At 54.7% G+C, this 14,917-nt stretch overlaps 3 protein-coding genes across 3 annotated transcripts; 2 read left to right on the plus strand and 1 right to left on the minus strand.

The window, feature by feature from the left end:
* Nucleotides 1-4,713: 4,713 nt before the first annotated feature.
* On the plus strand, nucleotides 4,714-6,411 carry CDEST_07385 (Putative major facilitator superfamily, MFS transporter superfamily; the record flags this gene model as incomplete). Its single annotated transcript, XM_062923544.1, has 2 exons — nucleotides 4,714-4,761; nucleotides 4,855-6,411. The coding sequence occupies 2 exons, from the start codon at nucleotides 4,714-4,716 to the stop codon at nucleotides 6,409-6,411; spliced, it is 1,605 nt and encodes a 534-aa protein (XP_062779595.1).
* A 487-nt stretch (nucleotides 6,412-6,898) lies between these two features.
* On the minus strand, nucleotides 6,899-7,439 carry CDEST_07386 (uncharacterized protein; the record flags this gene model as incomplete). The annotated part of the gene is made up of 2 exons (XM_062923545.1): nucleotides 6,899-7,191; nucleotides 7,403-7,439. 2 exons carry the CDS (start codon nucleotides 7,437-7,439, stop codon nucleotides 6,899-6,901), a joined length of 330 nt encoding a protein of 109 aa, XP_062779596.1.
* A 3,657-nt stretch (nucleotides 7,440-11,096) lies between these two features.
* On the plus strand, nucleotides 11,097-14,904 carry CDEST_07387 (Putative AMP-dependent synthetase/ligase domain, AMP-binding, AMP-binding enzyme domain, ANL; the record flags this gene model as incomplete). Its single annotated transcript, XM_062923546.1, has 7 exons — nucleotides 11,097-11,808; nucleotides 11,872-12,006; nucleotides 12,059-12,141; nucleotides 12,209-12,312; nucleotides 12,372-12,656; nucleotides 12,708-12,801; nucleotides 12,861-14,904. The coding sequence occupies 7 exons, from the start codon at nucleotides 11,097-11,099 to the stop codon at nucleotides 14,598-14,600; spliced, it is 3,153 nt and encodes a 1,050-aa protein (XP_062779597.1). The 3' UTR covers nucleotides 14,601-14,904.
* Nucleotides 14,905-14,917: the final 13 nt, after the last annotated feature.

The raw sequence follows: 14,917 nt of genomic DNA on the forward strand, positions 1-14,917 counted from the left end.
CCGAGTGGAGTACTCCGTCTAGGCTTGATACAGTAAGGGGTATCCAATCAACGAGTGCCGGCCACCTACATCCGGGCCAACATGCCAGGGGGGTGCCCTGGCATCAACTCCATGATGGGTTCCAGTTTGGGAGACACCATGGCGATGAAGTGCGGCAATCCGTTTCATGGCCTCAGTCTGCCTTGCCTTGCCTTGCAGCGATCTGCCCTAAGATGAACTAGCGGAGAATTCTATCTAAAGCCAAGCCACCCGTCCAATCTAGGTGAGCTGCTCCATCCATTGGTCGCCCATCTACCCTTGCGATATATGAGCGGGCTTTTCAACATCCGATCGACACTGGGATTGCAAATACCGACGCGGGACCAATCGATGGGACCTCGAATGGTTTGAAAAGATGGCAAAGTTTACATCGAAACAGATTAGAAGCTCGCTTTCGACGGATGGACGAGGTTGGGCATCGCAAAGAGCATAGTTCGGAGCACCTACCAACGCTTCGCCCAATGGCTCGCAGACACAAGGCAGAACTGGCAATATACTGGAAGATTGCCTATATGTCTGTGCTCATACTGGTCTCTCCCAATAAGGAAACGGGATTCCCAAATCACTGTCAAATTGGAATCGTCGTGTTGTCATCGGTCTTGCCGGGCTATGAATTAGAGTCACTTTAAGCTTCCGGTCACTATGCCTCGCTGAAAGTGAGGTCCCTCGTCGGTATCTCCTATGAGCCATGCCACGCCACTTTTACAGGCTCGCTCTCGCCGCCTGTAAAAGTATCAAGGTCGGGAGACATCAGGCCGGCAAATCACCTCATGTTGTTCGATTACAAAACGACATCAAAACGGTGAGTCTCAAACCCTGTCTCACACACGTTGCTCAACCCTCGCTTTCGTGATGGTTTGTGGGGAACCAGGATGTGTCTTGCGCTGCCACGCTGGGGACCACAGAAAAGGCTGGTACCACCTCATAGATGGTTCCAGCCTTGGAGGCGTACTGACAGGATTCAACTCTATGTGGATGCACTGACACGCATTTTGAAAGCCTGTGGCTATCCATAAGGCCATTTATCCGATATTTCCAACAAACTTGGGATGGCCGACAACCGAAAGTCAGTCAATGATGTGGATGTCGACGTGGCCGATGCACGGATGCAACTGAGTTCGTCTCCAGTCTCAGGGGGGAGGCTCACGAGCAATATCAGCTTGACACTACGCTTGAGCTGTTACTGACTGAACTACGCGAATCATGGCTGCCCTCGGAGAGGTCATGCCTGGGCGGATGGTCAAATGGGCCTTTCCACGTTTTTCAAGAGAATGCAACGCGAGTCCGGAATTGTTAGCCTTTACGGGTGTTCTTGACCTATGAACGCGTCATCCCCTGAAGCTGCCATTTGCACTATCCCCGAGGACCAGAAGATAAGGCCACTCTTGTGCTGTCCGATCATCAGTACCCCGCACTTGAGTTGATGTCTGTCGAGCAAAGGTTGTATCAAACTATGCCACCTTGGTCCATCTCTAAACAAGGAGGTCACAGGCTCTGCCCAATAGTTTAAAGTTCATGCACTGGATCGACTGACGACTCTCTGTGCATTCAGTATGTTGAATCTTTCAAGTAAAAGGTTCATGGAGCAAAAATGCAAACAGATCAGAAGGCTTGCAGATTCAGGGAACCTTCCCTAAAGATATGCCGAGCATTATCGAGTTATTGCGGCGCGATTGGCGCTCGGTGAACCACCTAGGATGTCACAAGGGATGGCTGTCGAACGCCGCGAAGATTGCTAGATCCTCCCCCGATGTCTGCATGCCAAGGAGCTTATCGAAGTTATTTTAAGCGTAATCACGATCAAGACTGGGAGAACCTTCTGTTGCGCACTTTGAAGGACTGGAAAGAAATTGAATGCAGGCAGCTTCAACAAAGACAAGTTGGGGAGAAGCTATCAGACCAGGCATCCACTCAACGCTGGGAGAAGAAAATGCGTCCTCCATCATCCACGTGTAGGCGATAGATGGTTTTGAACAACCTGACCTTGCTTTCTGCGTTACTTTCAGGGTGAATCTTCTCATCTCGGTGGTTGGGTGACAAGGTCAATTCCCAAACAGGGACAACAAACAAGCTTCAAAACGAAAGGAGTAGAACATCAGGTCCAATGTTGCAACGCAAGGCAGTGGATTTCGGCTGAATCTAGTCTCCAAGAACATAAATATTCGTAATCGGTGGATCTTTGAGGGATGTTGATTGGTATTTTCTCTTCGAGCAAAGTAAGAAATGGTCCACTCATTGATGATACGGTGGTAAGGGGGAGGGGCGCCCCTGAAACCCTACCATCTGGTGCTGGCTGGGAATTGTCTTGTCCACGCCGAACGGCACGTCACTTTAGGAACACCTACCAAACCTGGGCCAAGGTCAAAACTGATAGGTCACTGGATCTTAGGTTACAAGCACATTTCCACTTCGTTGTCAAGGAATGACGCCTTCTTGTTAGTGTCGTAACACTGACGACGGCGACGAGTCAGAGAATACCATTGCCAAGACTGCCGGGGAACAAAACGAAGTGTCTTATCACGCCTCCGCGCGCGGCAAGAGTCCACAGTAGAAACCCTGTGAAATGCATGTAATCCGGAAACCTGACCTATATGTAATTTGAGCAACACGTGTTAGCAGCAACCCATCTGAGTTCTGCAAGGTTACTAACAAAACGCGTCTGACGATAGGAAAGTCGACCCGAGATGGCCTCTAATACCTTTGCAAATAAGCCTACAACACAGCTGGAATCCCCTACGTTACACTAAAATATCATAGGCCTAGAGGCTGGACATGTTACACTGATGTGAAATCTTGAATGTTTTGCCCTGCTAAAAAGATACAGGAAGCATGTAGATATGCGTCTCGATATCGATATCCACTAAGTAGGCTATTCAGTTGTGGGGGTTTCCGTTTTAGATGCCTACTCCAAAATCAATATCTCGGCTTTCGGGTAGTCTCGGCAGTCATCCATCGAACCAGGTCTGAACCATGGTCGAAACCCGCATCTCTTCACAGTGGTACACCAATGAAAGACTTGCTCAGGTCTCTCTGCTGCCTTTGTTTTCTCCGTGAACGCAAATGGGTCGTGAAGTCAGTAAGAGTACCCGAATCAAGTGGAAGTACATAGGGTGTTCTGTTCTGGGCGAGTAGTAGGCCAAAAGTGAAGTTCATAAGTTGAGGCCTGTTGTAGTCGACGCCTGTGATCTGTAAGTAGCAATCAAGTCAGAGAGCGGTAGCCAGAACGCAGAAGGCGAATCGAGCAGTGACAGAGCCGGCTACAACCGGGAGAGAGACAGACCAAGAAGAAGTAGTGTTTGAGAGCAGCTGGGACGGCCTTTCTGCACCGATGAGTTAGTGCAGTAAATAGGTGGTCCAAAATCCCGACTTCATTTAAATGCACCGAATGAAAAAGGCATCCAAATGACATCACATAGTCAAAGAGTCCTCCAGTAAGTCGCCCAAGGAGCCAGATCCGCCAAGTTGAGCAACACTCAAAAGACAGAGTTGTTCATAGAGCAATGGGGGAAAATTGTTTAGCAAACAGTCAGTCTCTTTAGGTATATGGAAGATGATGAAAATCGTACCCCGGTCTGACATGAAGAAAACAAGGGTCTTCTGGGCTTCGGCTGACTACCTACAAAGCGATAAGGACAGCGGCTAGGCACGGAGGGCTTCATAAATAAATCACAAGTCTCCGCATCTGGCGGGGAAGACCCACTCGGCGACTTTACTAGTCCCCGTGTCTCCACTACCGTATCCGGCCCGGAGGACCTGAGACGGAGATCTAGGAGCCCTCGTCATCATGCCACCGCCCTGAGGACCTCTTGGACCGCAGCATATAAAATTGGGCCGCAGCATATAAAATCTGACCCAGCGTTTGCACATGCTACCTCCATTGCTTCAGGGAAAGGATGATCAGAGATGGCTGTTGCTGATCGAACAAGAGGGACAGCTTTGGCCTTCAGTCGAGGAGCCACGACCAAGTGCCAGTAAGTATCCTGCACAGTAGTCGAAGGAAGGATTGGCGAGCAGAAGCTGAAGCTCATGGCTTGTGAAATTCTTCTGGGACCATTCTGGAAAGCATTCAATCCCTCGCACCTGGACAATCTGTCAACGTGGCGCGGAGGGATGTACCCAGTCAAGACGGCGCGACATCTCTGGCGAAGAGATGGGCGAAACGGGCACTTCTCGAGACAGAGTTCCCACCAGCTGTCAATCTTCAATTGACTTTCTCCATCCAACTTCTTCGGTCCGGACGGAACCTTGAACTTCATGTTGCGATGATGGAGACCAGCCAAAGGTCCCGGCTGCGTGCTCACCGGTTGGGTTTACATGATTCGTGCAGTTTGTTTCACAGCGAGCTTGGGTTCTTATCCGGGGAAATGCCACTTCCCCATCTTGATCACAATGCCATTGACTTTTAATCTCCCCCTGCCGATGCGAGATACATGTTCAACACTTTTCAGCCATGGCAGAGCGACTCAACGAGAAAGCCAGCAGCGGCGAGACCGTGAAAGCAAACGACCCTGGCGACGACGCCCAGCAGAACGGAGCAAGATGTGAACACGCAGACAAGACACCGACGGCCGAGGTCGACAAGGGGACAACACAAGGAACAACGACGAGCGCTACCGGCGCAGATGAGGGAAAGTTCCCCAAGCCGGCGGTGATTGCGCTGCTCGCCGCCGGGCTATGCACCGTCGTCTTCGCGATGGCTGTGGACAACACCATCCTGGGTACGTGAGGCGTGATTCCCCCCCTTCTTCCCCCCCCCCCCCCCCCCCCCCCCCCCCCGGAGTCTTGAGAGATTGTTTCCTTTTCAAAGCCTAAGAGACAAATACACGAACCGCAGCGACGGCCATCCCGCGCATCGCCGACGACTTCCGCTCGCTCGACGACGTCGGCTGGTACCGCAGCGCCTACCTCGTCGCCTCGACGGCGCTGCAGCCGTCGCTGGGCAAGGTCTACACCATCCTCAACGTCAAGTGGACGTACCTCGCCGGCCTCGTCGTCTTCGAGGTTGGTTCCGTCGTCTGCGCGCTGGCGCCGAGCTCGGGCGCCCTCATCGCCGGCCGCACCGTCGCCGGCGTCGGCGGCGCCGCGCTGTACTCGGGCGCCGTCAACATCTTGGCCCTCGCCGCGCCGCTGCGGGTGCGGCCCCTGCTCTTCTCCCTGCTGACGGGCATGTTCGCCATCGCCTCGCTCGTCGGCCCGCCGCTGGGCGGCGTCTTCGCCGATTCGCCCGCGCTGACGTGGCGGTGGTGCTTCTGGATCAACCTGCCGCTGGGGGCCTTCGCCTTCGCCGTCATCCTTGGCGTGTTCCGCGTGCCGTCTGCAAGGAAGCTCGAGGGAAGTGACCCCGAATCCGAGCGTCTTCGGCAGGGCACCACTGATCATGGGGGTCCATCTGGAACCGTCGGCTCGCCGCCGCTGCCGCAGCCGCCGCTGGCACCATCGCTGCTGCAAAAGGCGGCCAGGTTCGATCCGTTGGGCACGTTGTTGTTGGTCCCTGCGGTCGTGTGCCTCCTGCTCGCCCTACAATGGGGCGGCACCAAGTACGCGTGGGGAGACGCCCGGGTCTGGGGCTGTCTGCTGGCCTTCGGCCTCCTCACGATCGCGCTCGTCTCCTCGCAGCTCTGGGGCGGTGACAACGCCACCTTGCCGCCTCGCGTCATGCGCCAACGGACCGTGATCGCCGGCGCGCTCCAAATGGCCTGTTCGGCGGCAGCCATGTTCGCGCAGAACTTCTTCCTGCCCTTCTACTTCCAGGTTGTGTTGGGGACGACCGCAACAGGCTCCGGTGTGCTCATCCTCCCGTACGTCGTGACCATGGCTGTCATCGGAATCTTCGCCGGCGCCGGTATGTCCCGAGTAAGCTCGTATAAGCCCTTCGGGTGGGTCGGCACCGCCATCTTCGTCATCGGCTCGGGGCTGCTCTATACTCTCAAAGTCGACTCGCCGACTGCTTCCTACATCGGCTTCCAGGTCATCATCGGCGTGGGCACCGGCATTGCCTGGCAGGTCCCCTTTGTCGCGGTGCAGAGAGCCAGCGCCAAGGGCAAAGCTATCAAGGCCAGCGACGGGCCCATAGCCAATGCCTTGATGGCCTTTTTCAACTCGCTCGGCGCCTCCTTGGGTATCTCCATCGCACAGAATGTGTTTGCCAGCTCATTGCAGAACCGGCTTGCAGCCGTGCCTGGTATCACTGCGGTTCAAATCGCGACGATCATGAATGCTGGGACCGGCGTTGGCTTGAGAGACCCCAACGTTCTCCCGTCGGAGATGCTGTTGCCGGTCTTGACGCAGTACAACTCCGCCATCCGCTCAACGTTCATCGTCGCCACCGTCTTCAGTGGCTTAGGCTTCCTGGCTAGTCTGCTGTACGATTAGCCTTCCCTCGGTTCAAGAGTAAACGGCCAGGGTTCAGGCCGTGGCTGCAGTAGTGCAGCGGCGAGTTACCTAGTTTGCACAGCGTTTGCAAAGCGTTTGCAAAGCGTTTGTCTGCGACGTGTCTTGGGATGGGCCTGGACCGCTCAGCCCGAGCTTCGAGGAGCCCATCCGTGAGCCCAAGTACATAACACATGCCACAATAAGAAATTTGCACAAGATATAAGAACCGTCTTGCTATTCCTTTCCGCCTCAGCCCGCTGCGGGGAGCTGCATACCTGGCCGGGAGCACAAAATATGCACCCCAACTTCTCGTGATGCAGCTTCCTTTTTGTCTCGCCAAGCCTGTATCAATTTCGTGCCTTGAAAGTCCACATCTGACTGTCCAACTTCAGAGAGATAAGTGACCAAGTCGCTTACGGCACGACGACACAGCAACTGTGCAGCCTCTACCATCCCCCTTTGGCGCGTCGATGTTTTGTCCTCCGCCCTAGCACTTCACCCAACAGGCGTTTCTCTTGAGTCGCGGATCAGTACCGGGATAGAACTCGTCGTCATCGGCGAAAGTGTACGCTGCGGGCGTGGGGCTTCCCCTTCGAGGATTGGGCTGAAGATTCGGCGGGGTCTTGGGCGCATCGAGGTCGGCCGAACCGACCGAGTTGGTAGCAACGACGAGAATCGGTATAGTGTCACCGACGCGTTGGGCGTATGCGGTGGAGGTTCTTTGGCCACCTGGCTCGGTCGTGGGCTTGCGTTCGGGGGGCGGCCGCATGGATGGCGGAACTAGGTCTTGTTGTCAGTGTGAGCAAAGGTTGCTGAGATGAGAAGGAGGGATTGAGGATGCATATGACGCAAGCGACAGGCCGTAAAGAGGAGGTGCTCAAAGAAGAAGAAAAGGGCCGATGCTTGGCTATGCGAGACTTGGTGCTGGGGGACACTCGGGGGTGGATGGGTGGGTAGGATTGATGATAAGAACAAAGTGAGTGAGGCGTACCTTGGGCCGCGACCATATTCGCGACCTCGACAGCCATGGTTTGATGGTAAGCTAGATCTCCTGCTCCTCAGCGATCATTAGCCTTGCTTTCGTAATTGAGCCGGTGAGATTGCACCATGTGAAGATCCCCCCCGATCGGTGAGATTGAGGCGGGTAGATGCGTGGGGGCGGGGCTGGCATGTGAAGACACCGGTGACGAGGCCATTTTGAGAAGGTCGATCAACCGGGCAGTGAGACTGGTACATACCAACGTTAGGAAGGGTCGAAGATGGAGGGCCAGAGCCTGTTGGGGTGAAAGGTCTGGCTGATGGGTTCAGATTTATGATCTGGCGCAGCTTCTGGGAGCCGGAGGCGCTGCTGCCCTTGCTGGAGTTGGAACCGATAGACGCCATCATTCTTTCTCTGCGTGCTCTTCTGCGATCGCGACGGGCGTTTCCCATAAAGCCGGGGTTTTATTCATGTGTCAAGGTCGGAGAGTTCGGCCTCTTTGTTGCCAGAGTTTGCAAGGTGAGGTGACTTAGTGAGGTTGGTGATTGAAGCGAGCCTGGTGTTGTGAGTTGTGATGTATTGAGTTGCGCAGAGGAAGGAGCGGAACAAGACGCAGAGGCTAATTCCCTTGTTGTCTACCTCTTTCTCGGAGTTCTCATGACTGTAACAAGAGATTTACTCCAGGCGGCTTTCACAGGGCGGTCGGTCCGCAGCAGGCTTCGAGTTTGGTCCTAACGCTGAGTTTGATCAAGCGAAAAGAAACCACGTGACACCAAGTATACAGGACAAACAGGAATGAATACTCCTTTTGTGTCTTTTTATCTAAATCTTGATGTTTCTTTATTTGATGATACTAGAACGACAATAATATTAGGTTGTGTTCCCTTACAGTTGTTGAAAACTGTTCAGTTCCAGCTCCAAACTGCACTTCTTTAGTTAATAACTATCCTAGCATAGGATTCTTTTGTTCTTAGTTAAACTTACAAGTAGGTGTAGCTCAAAAGCGTTCAATGTCTTGGTTTCTTAAATAGACAACCTCCACATTATTCTGTCTTAATGTTGACGAATGTTGCAGCAGGAGCCTCACCTGGAAAGTCAGTTCGCAAGTAAGGCTGCGGAACGGAACTCATGTTCTGACTGTTGTAAATACAAAATGCCACAGTTCCCTCAGAACATCATGTCAAGCAATGTTTGTACAAGCTAGCATTGCCAGACTTATCTTTTTCTAGACGGCCAAAGTCATCGTTTTTCCAGATGCCAGGAGCATGCAAGTCTCATATAACCTTCAACACAGCACCCATAAACAAAACAACGGCGGTAATCAGTCGTTTGAATCAGTTGAAAAGCTACAGGTGTGATGGTAAGTCCTTTCTAGATGCCTTCCAGGATAGGCTGATAAGTTGACAGGGAATAATATTTCCAATGGCGAGAAAGACCCTAGCTCGATGTAGCCTTTCAAAAGGAACACAACTCCAAGACAGCATCTTCCTCCTCTAAAAGAGGAACTCGATTCCTAAAGAAAGCTTTGGTGAAAGTCCACACAGGTCATGGTAGGGAAACATGAGAAAGTCTGGCCAGGACTTGGCGGACTACTCGGATCTACTTCCCCAACACCTACCTGTCAGCGCTACTGAACCGATCCAAATGGAGCCAGTATTGATTGTCCTGGGCTCCTTTGGATTATCCCGGCCATTGGGAACTGAGGGAAATTGGCCGAATTGGCGGTTTTGCGTTGCTCACGTTTTCGGATCTCGTGACGCTCGACGTGTAAGCCAAACCCATCCCAGCCACCTCAATATGACCGGCATCGGTTGGACTCGGATAGATCACCGCAGGACACAAGAACCAACCCCCGCACACCATAATCGAATCTCGACCATGTTCTCGATCCGTCGCTTGCGCGCGCACCTTGACATCCCATCTCCAGTCCCTAAACTCATTCATCCCACACCAGCCCCCGGGGCCCGCCCCCGATGCAAGAACGGTGGCAGCGGCTCGGAGGACATGGCCCGTTGCGGCAACTGCGAAAGAGACATTTGCTCGCTCCACGCCGTTTCGCCCGTTCAATGTGACGTTGCTGGGACGCCGCGTCGAGGTGGAAGATGGCATGGATGTGGTTCCGCAGAAACCGGTTAGAGGGGGATTGTAGGGCCCCGAACCTGTGTAATCTGTGTGCGTTTACATCAGCATCTGTCATCAGACGAGAGCGCACAGCTAGATACCGTGCCAAGGGGTGACGGCATCTTGCTCTCACAGGAAGGGAGCCACGCCTTTCAGCGGTTGTATGATGTGCTTCCCAGTTTTGGGCCCGTCTCGTGGGCCTCCGCATAGGCCGCCGTCGATCTAGATGGGTGACGCGAGGTTGCAGCGCCGTAGAGCTCTGCTGAACAAGGATTAGCTCTTCCCACGTCGTGGCGCAAACGGAATCGAGCTGTCCGCGTCTGAACCGTGGCATCTCCCTCCCCCACAGTCCACGGCCATTCGGCCCCATAGGTTGCACCGGGGACCGGCAGAAGTGATGGCGGCAGAAGCTTGGCCAGCAATACCCACGGATCGCCGGGGCGGAAAATCACACCACTTGAATCCACTCGTCGAGATTGATTAGATTGCGTTGCAGCCATCCTGGAGTCATCTCGATCTAGGCCGTCGAGGGTGATCCTTCAAGACTGGCCAGCCTGGCTGGCACATCATCGGTCGCAGTGGATGGATCTGTACTCCCAAACGCAACCTGTCGGTCACAAGGTGTCTTTCGGAAGGACACGCAAGTGTGCTGGTGGTGTCGTTCCAAGGTCACGACCCCTGAAGGTCTGACGATCCTTCCGAGGCGATGCCGACCTCCTAGCCGAGCCGCGCTGATGGCCCGTCTCCTAGCCGTGAGCGATCGTGCCCGGCTGATGAGTGAAGTTCTTTGCACTTGTTTCCAGCAACCAGCGGCGAGGTTCGTCACCTTCCCGAACCCGAGCTCGTATTCCGTCGGTCAGGTGTCTCTAAGCTCGGCCGAGAGAAGCTTTCAGTCGCGAGAGGATCAACCCTCAACTCCGCCCGCCGACTGAGGCCCACTCCGCAGCCCGGGCCGTGTGGACGTTGTTGACCGTTATCATTTGTGGACATCGTGCAAAGCGGCACGGCAACTTGCCGCCATGATAGAGTGCTTGCATGAAGCTCGCAACCGGGTTTCCGCGATCATCAGGGCGGAACCTGCAGCTGGTTGCAGAAGTCTGTCCCCCCTCACCCTCCCACCCTCCGGTTCAATAATCGGGCTCGGTGAGAGGTGTTGTCGAGCTTTTTGCGCAGGTTTCTCCCGGGCTTTCCTCTTTGAGAAGCCTCGTGGCCAGGCCCATTCACCCGCGTACGCGACCTGGCAAGGATATGGCGTTTCTGGAAAAGGCGAACGAGAGGTTTCTGAACACGGAAGGAGCGTTTCGATGTGTCAGTCCGAGAAGGTTCGTTGTAGATGTGTGGAGATGGGTTGTCTGCGAGTCGGCGCGAGGAATTCACGCAGCATCCCCCACGGATAAACTTGTTGCGATGCAACTCAAGACGGCCGTACATGGTGGTGAGAGATTTTCTCCCCCCGTCCTGCATCTGATCAAGGAAGGAAGACAATAAGAGTCTCGAGGTGGTGGAAGGGAAGGGGGTTTGGGCGGCCGTGGCCAAAGGAGATCTGGCTGGGTATTTAAAGTCATGACGACTCGCAAGCTAGTCGATGACTCCAAAGGAACTCAGGAGCATTCTCTCCTTCAATCTATCAGGATTCGGATTAGCCTGGTTCTTTTTTTGGCATTCATTTGGAATTCGACCCCTGCCACAACCTTCTCAGTTCTATTTCCGTCTCGCAAGTATGCAGAACCAGCTCGTTCAAGACCCGGCGTCAACCCCGGTTGGACCAGTCCCTCTCTCCTTCGCTCAGGGTCCACGAATCAAGTCCAGATATCCCACCGTCACGGCCGCCTTTTATCATCATGCAGAGACTCAACCGCATGTCACCGCAGCCCGTGACCTGTCTGCGCAGCAGATCCGAGAGATTACCTACGGCGATCTGGCTGCCCGGGCCAACCAGCTTTCGAGGAAACTCACCGGCCTCGGGATCAAACCGGGCGACCGAGTCCCGCTGGTCGTCAAGCGAGGCATTGACATGCTGGTTGGCATTGTCGCAGTCCTCTCTTGCGGAGCTCAGTACGTGCCACTTGATGGTGGTGTGGTGCCCGACTCTACGCTGCGGTTCGTCCTCGAACAAGCGGGCGGCAAGCACGTCTTGTGTCTGAAATCAACAAAGCATCGATTCGAGACACTCGGATGTTCCTGTGAGACGCTTGTTATTGACGAGGACTTGGGGGAGAGCGAAGAGACTTCCCAGGCTCTGGTCTACCACGACTTGGCTAAGCCAGAGCACGGGTGCTACGTCATCTACACGTCTGGTAAGTCAGGGCAATGTGGTTGAAATAGTCTTGAGTGAATCAACTAACCAATTGGGTCTCCAGGAACTACTGGAACTCCTAAAGGAGTGGACGTCACGCACAAAAATGTGACCAACCTCGTTTGTCTTTCGCCGGGTGATCTCGGCATCTCGACTGGCACTCGTGTGAGCCAGGTGTTGAACATAAGCTTTGATATGGGTATGGGATTGAACCCCCAAGCTTTCCAATTTTGATATTGACTATCTTGCAGCCGCATGGGAGATTCTTGGGTGTATCTGCAACGGAGGCACCCTCGTCCTCCGAGGTTCGAAATGGGAACCATGTCTGAGAGAGGTAAAGCTTTGATTCTCACCCATGAGGTATATCGCCATGTTAGGCTGCACTGACAAAAGGGATCCAGGCTCAAGTTCTGATCTGCACACCGAGCATCTTGGCAAAGTACGATCCTCGAGAATACTCCAATATCAAAGTTGCCGCCACTGCGGGAGAACCCAGCTCTCAGAGGTACGCCTTACGTTGAAACAAACATTCCTGCCCTAACCCGACTAACATCCTCAAACCAGACTCGCGGACTTGTGGGCCACGCACGCAACCTACTACAACTGCTGCGGGCCTACAGAGACTACCATTGTGAACACCATGCACCCGCACCAACCGGGAGAGACTTTGACCATTGGAAAGCCGACTCCTAACAACACGGTCTATGTCCTCAACTCTGACGGCAAGCCCCTCGGGGTCGGTGAGCCTGGGGTGATGTGGGCTGGTGGCCATGGCATTTCTCGCGGCTACGTCTCTCTCCCCGAGAAGACTGCCGAGAGGTACAAGCTGGACCCTTTTGCCAAGGACGGGTAATACTTCAGTGCTACGCCATTAAAAGACCTTCGTTGACTTCTTCTTAGGTCTATGATGTACAATACCGGGGATCTCGGACGTTGGAGGCAAGATGGCTCCATTGACATCCTAGGGCGAGTCGACGACCAGATCAAGATCAAGGTTAGTAGTGTAAACGTATCACCATCTTTCTATTCACAGTTACTCACAACACGCCCTAGGGCTTTCGAGTCGAGCTCGACGGCGTCACCGCATCCATCAACACATGCCCAGCTGTTTCCAAGGCCGCCACGCTGTTCATCCACAACGAGATCCACGGGTTCGTCACGCCCCGGGACTGCGATCTGGATACCATCCAGGTCCACGTCAGGGCCCGCCAGCCATACTACGCCATCCCGACCAAGTTCCACTTTCTCGACGCCCTCCCCTTGACCTCGAACGGCAAGGTGGACAAGCGGGCTTTACAGGACCTGGTCACCGTCACCGAGAACGAGAAGAAGGAAGAGACGAGCATCACAGTCAGGGAGACGGCATCCAAGGAGTCTCTTTCTACAGACAGCAAGTCATCTGTTACCGACCTCACCGCCGAGTCCTCCGCTTCCAGCTTCACCGAGGTGGACGAGAAGCCCGATCTCGGCCGAGACGTCCCCGCGAAGACCCTGGCCCGACCCTACCGCGGCTTCGTGCACCGCATCGCCATCGTCTACCGCCGCCTGTTCACAATCGTTGGCGCGCTGAACATCGCCGCGGTCGTGGCGCTCGCTTTTGCCGGGTTCCAGAGGGCCTGGCTCGGTAACCTCACGGCCGTCAACCTCCTCGTCGCCGTCCTCGCGCGCCAGGACTTCGTCATCAACGCCCTCTATGCCGTCACCTGCAACGTGCCTAAGTCCTGGCCCCTCGCCGTCAGGAAGCGCTGCGCAAAGATTTTCCACTTCGGCGGCGTCCACTCGGGCGCCGCCGTCTCTGCGGGCGCGTGGCTTCTGGCCACCAACATCAGCGACGAGGTCTGCCAGTTCGCAGAGTGTCCCGCCTGGGGCTATCAGTCCGTGGCTTCAAAGGTCGTGTCTTGGATGCTCACCGGTCTCTTCACCGTCACGATTGCGCTCGCTTGGCCCGCGTTCCGGAAGACGCACCACGACCTCTTCGAGAAGACGCACCGGTTCGTCGGCTGGACCATGCTCGGTCTCTTCTGGGTGCAAATCGTTCTCGGCGCAAACGATGGGAGAGCGGCGGACATGTCGCTAGGCGCCGCCTGCATCCGTACTCCCGGCTTCTGGATTCTTACAGCGGCGACCATGAGCATCGCCTCTTCCTGGCTGTTCCTCAAAAAGGTCCCTGTCGAGGCCGAGGTCCTCTCCAACCACGCCGTGAGACTGCATTTCGGCTACACGGTCCCCGTCAACGGCAGTTTCGTCCGACTGTCCCGCCGCCCTCTCCTCGAGTGGCACTCCTTCGCCACGATCCCGGCCCCTGAAAAGGTAGAGCATCGTCCCAAGGGGTTCTCGTTGGTTGTGTCGAACGCCGGCGACTGGACCAAGAACTGCATCGAGAAGCCACCCACGCACATCTGGGTGCGCGGCGTTCCCACCTGCGGCGTCATGCGAATCGCGACCTGCTTCAACCGCATTGTGGTGATCGCCACCGGCTCGGGGATCGGACCCCTCCTTGGCCACATCCAGGACCAGAGCTGTCCGACCCAGCTGATCTGGTCTACCCCGCGACCGGAGCAGACCTTCGGCAAGCCACTCCTCGACGCTATCAAGTCCAAGATCCCCAACGCGGTAATTCACGATACCAAGACTATGGGTCGTCCAGACTTGGTCAAGATGGGCTACAATCTTGCCAAGAGCTTCCAGGCCGAAGCTGTCATCATCATCGCCAACGAAAAAATCACGAAGAAGGTCGTCTACGGCCTCGAGACACGCGGCGTTCCTGCTTACGGTGCTATCTGGGACTCTTGAGGGGCTGGGCCCACACAATTTCCTCACTGCTGACTCTTCATGGATGATATTTCTGTTTTTGGGTTTTGTTGTTCGACATGGTGTTTGGAGCGCTGTAATGTTTAAGTGGCTTGTTTCTGTTCTCACATTTAACTACGGTCCTTACTCTTAGCTTTTCTTCTGGGTGTCACGTCTGTTGAAACCGAGTCTCGGGGTAGCATTTGATGATTAGAATCCATTTTGTTTTCCTAATCCGCCGTCCAAGGCCGCTAATCTCTTGAGGGCAATGAATGTCATGAGCACAGTGGCCACTCTTTATTCTCACCATGTCGGCAAAC

This window comes from Colletotrichum destructivum, chromosome 4 (genome assembly GCF_034447905.1).
Source record: "Colletotrichum destructivum chromosome 4, complete sequence".
In the NCBI taxonomy this organism is placed as follows: domain Eukaryota; kingdom Fungi; phylum Ascomycota; class Sordariomycetes; order Glomerellales; family Glomerellaceae; genus Colletotrichum; species Colletotrichum destructivum.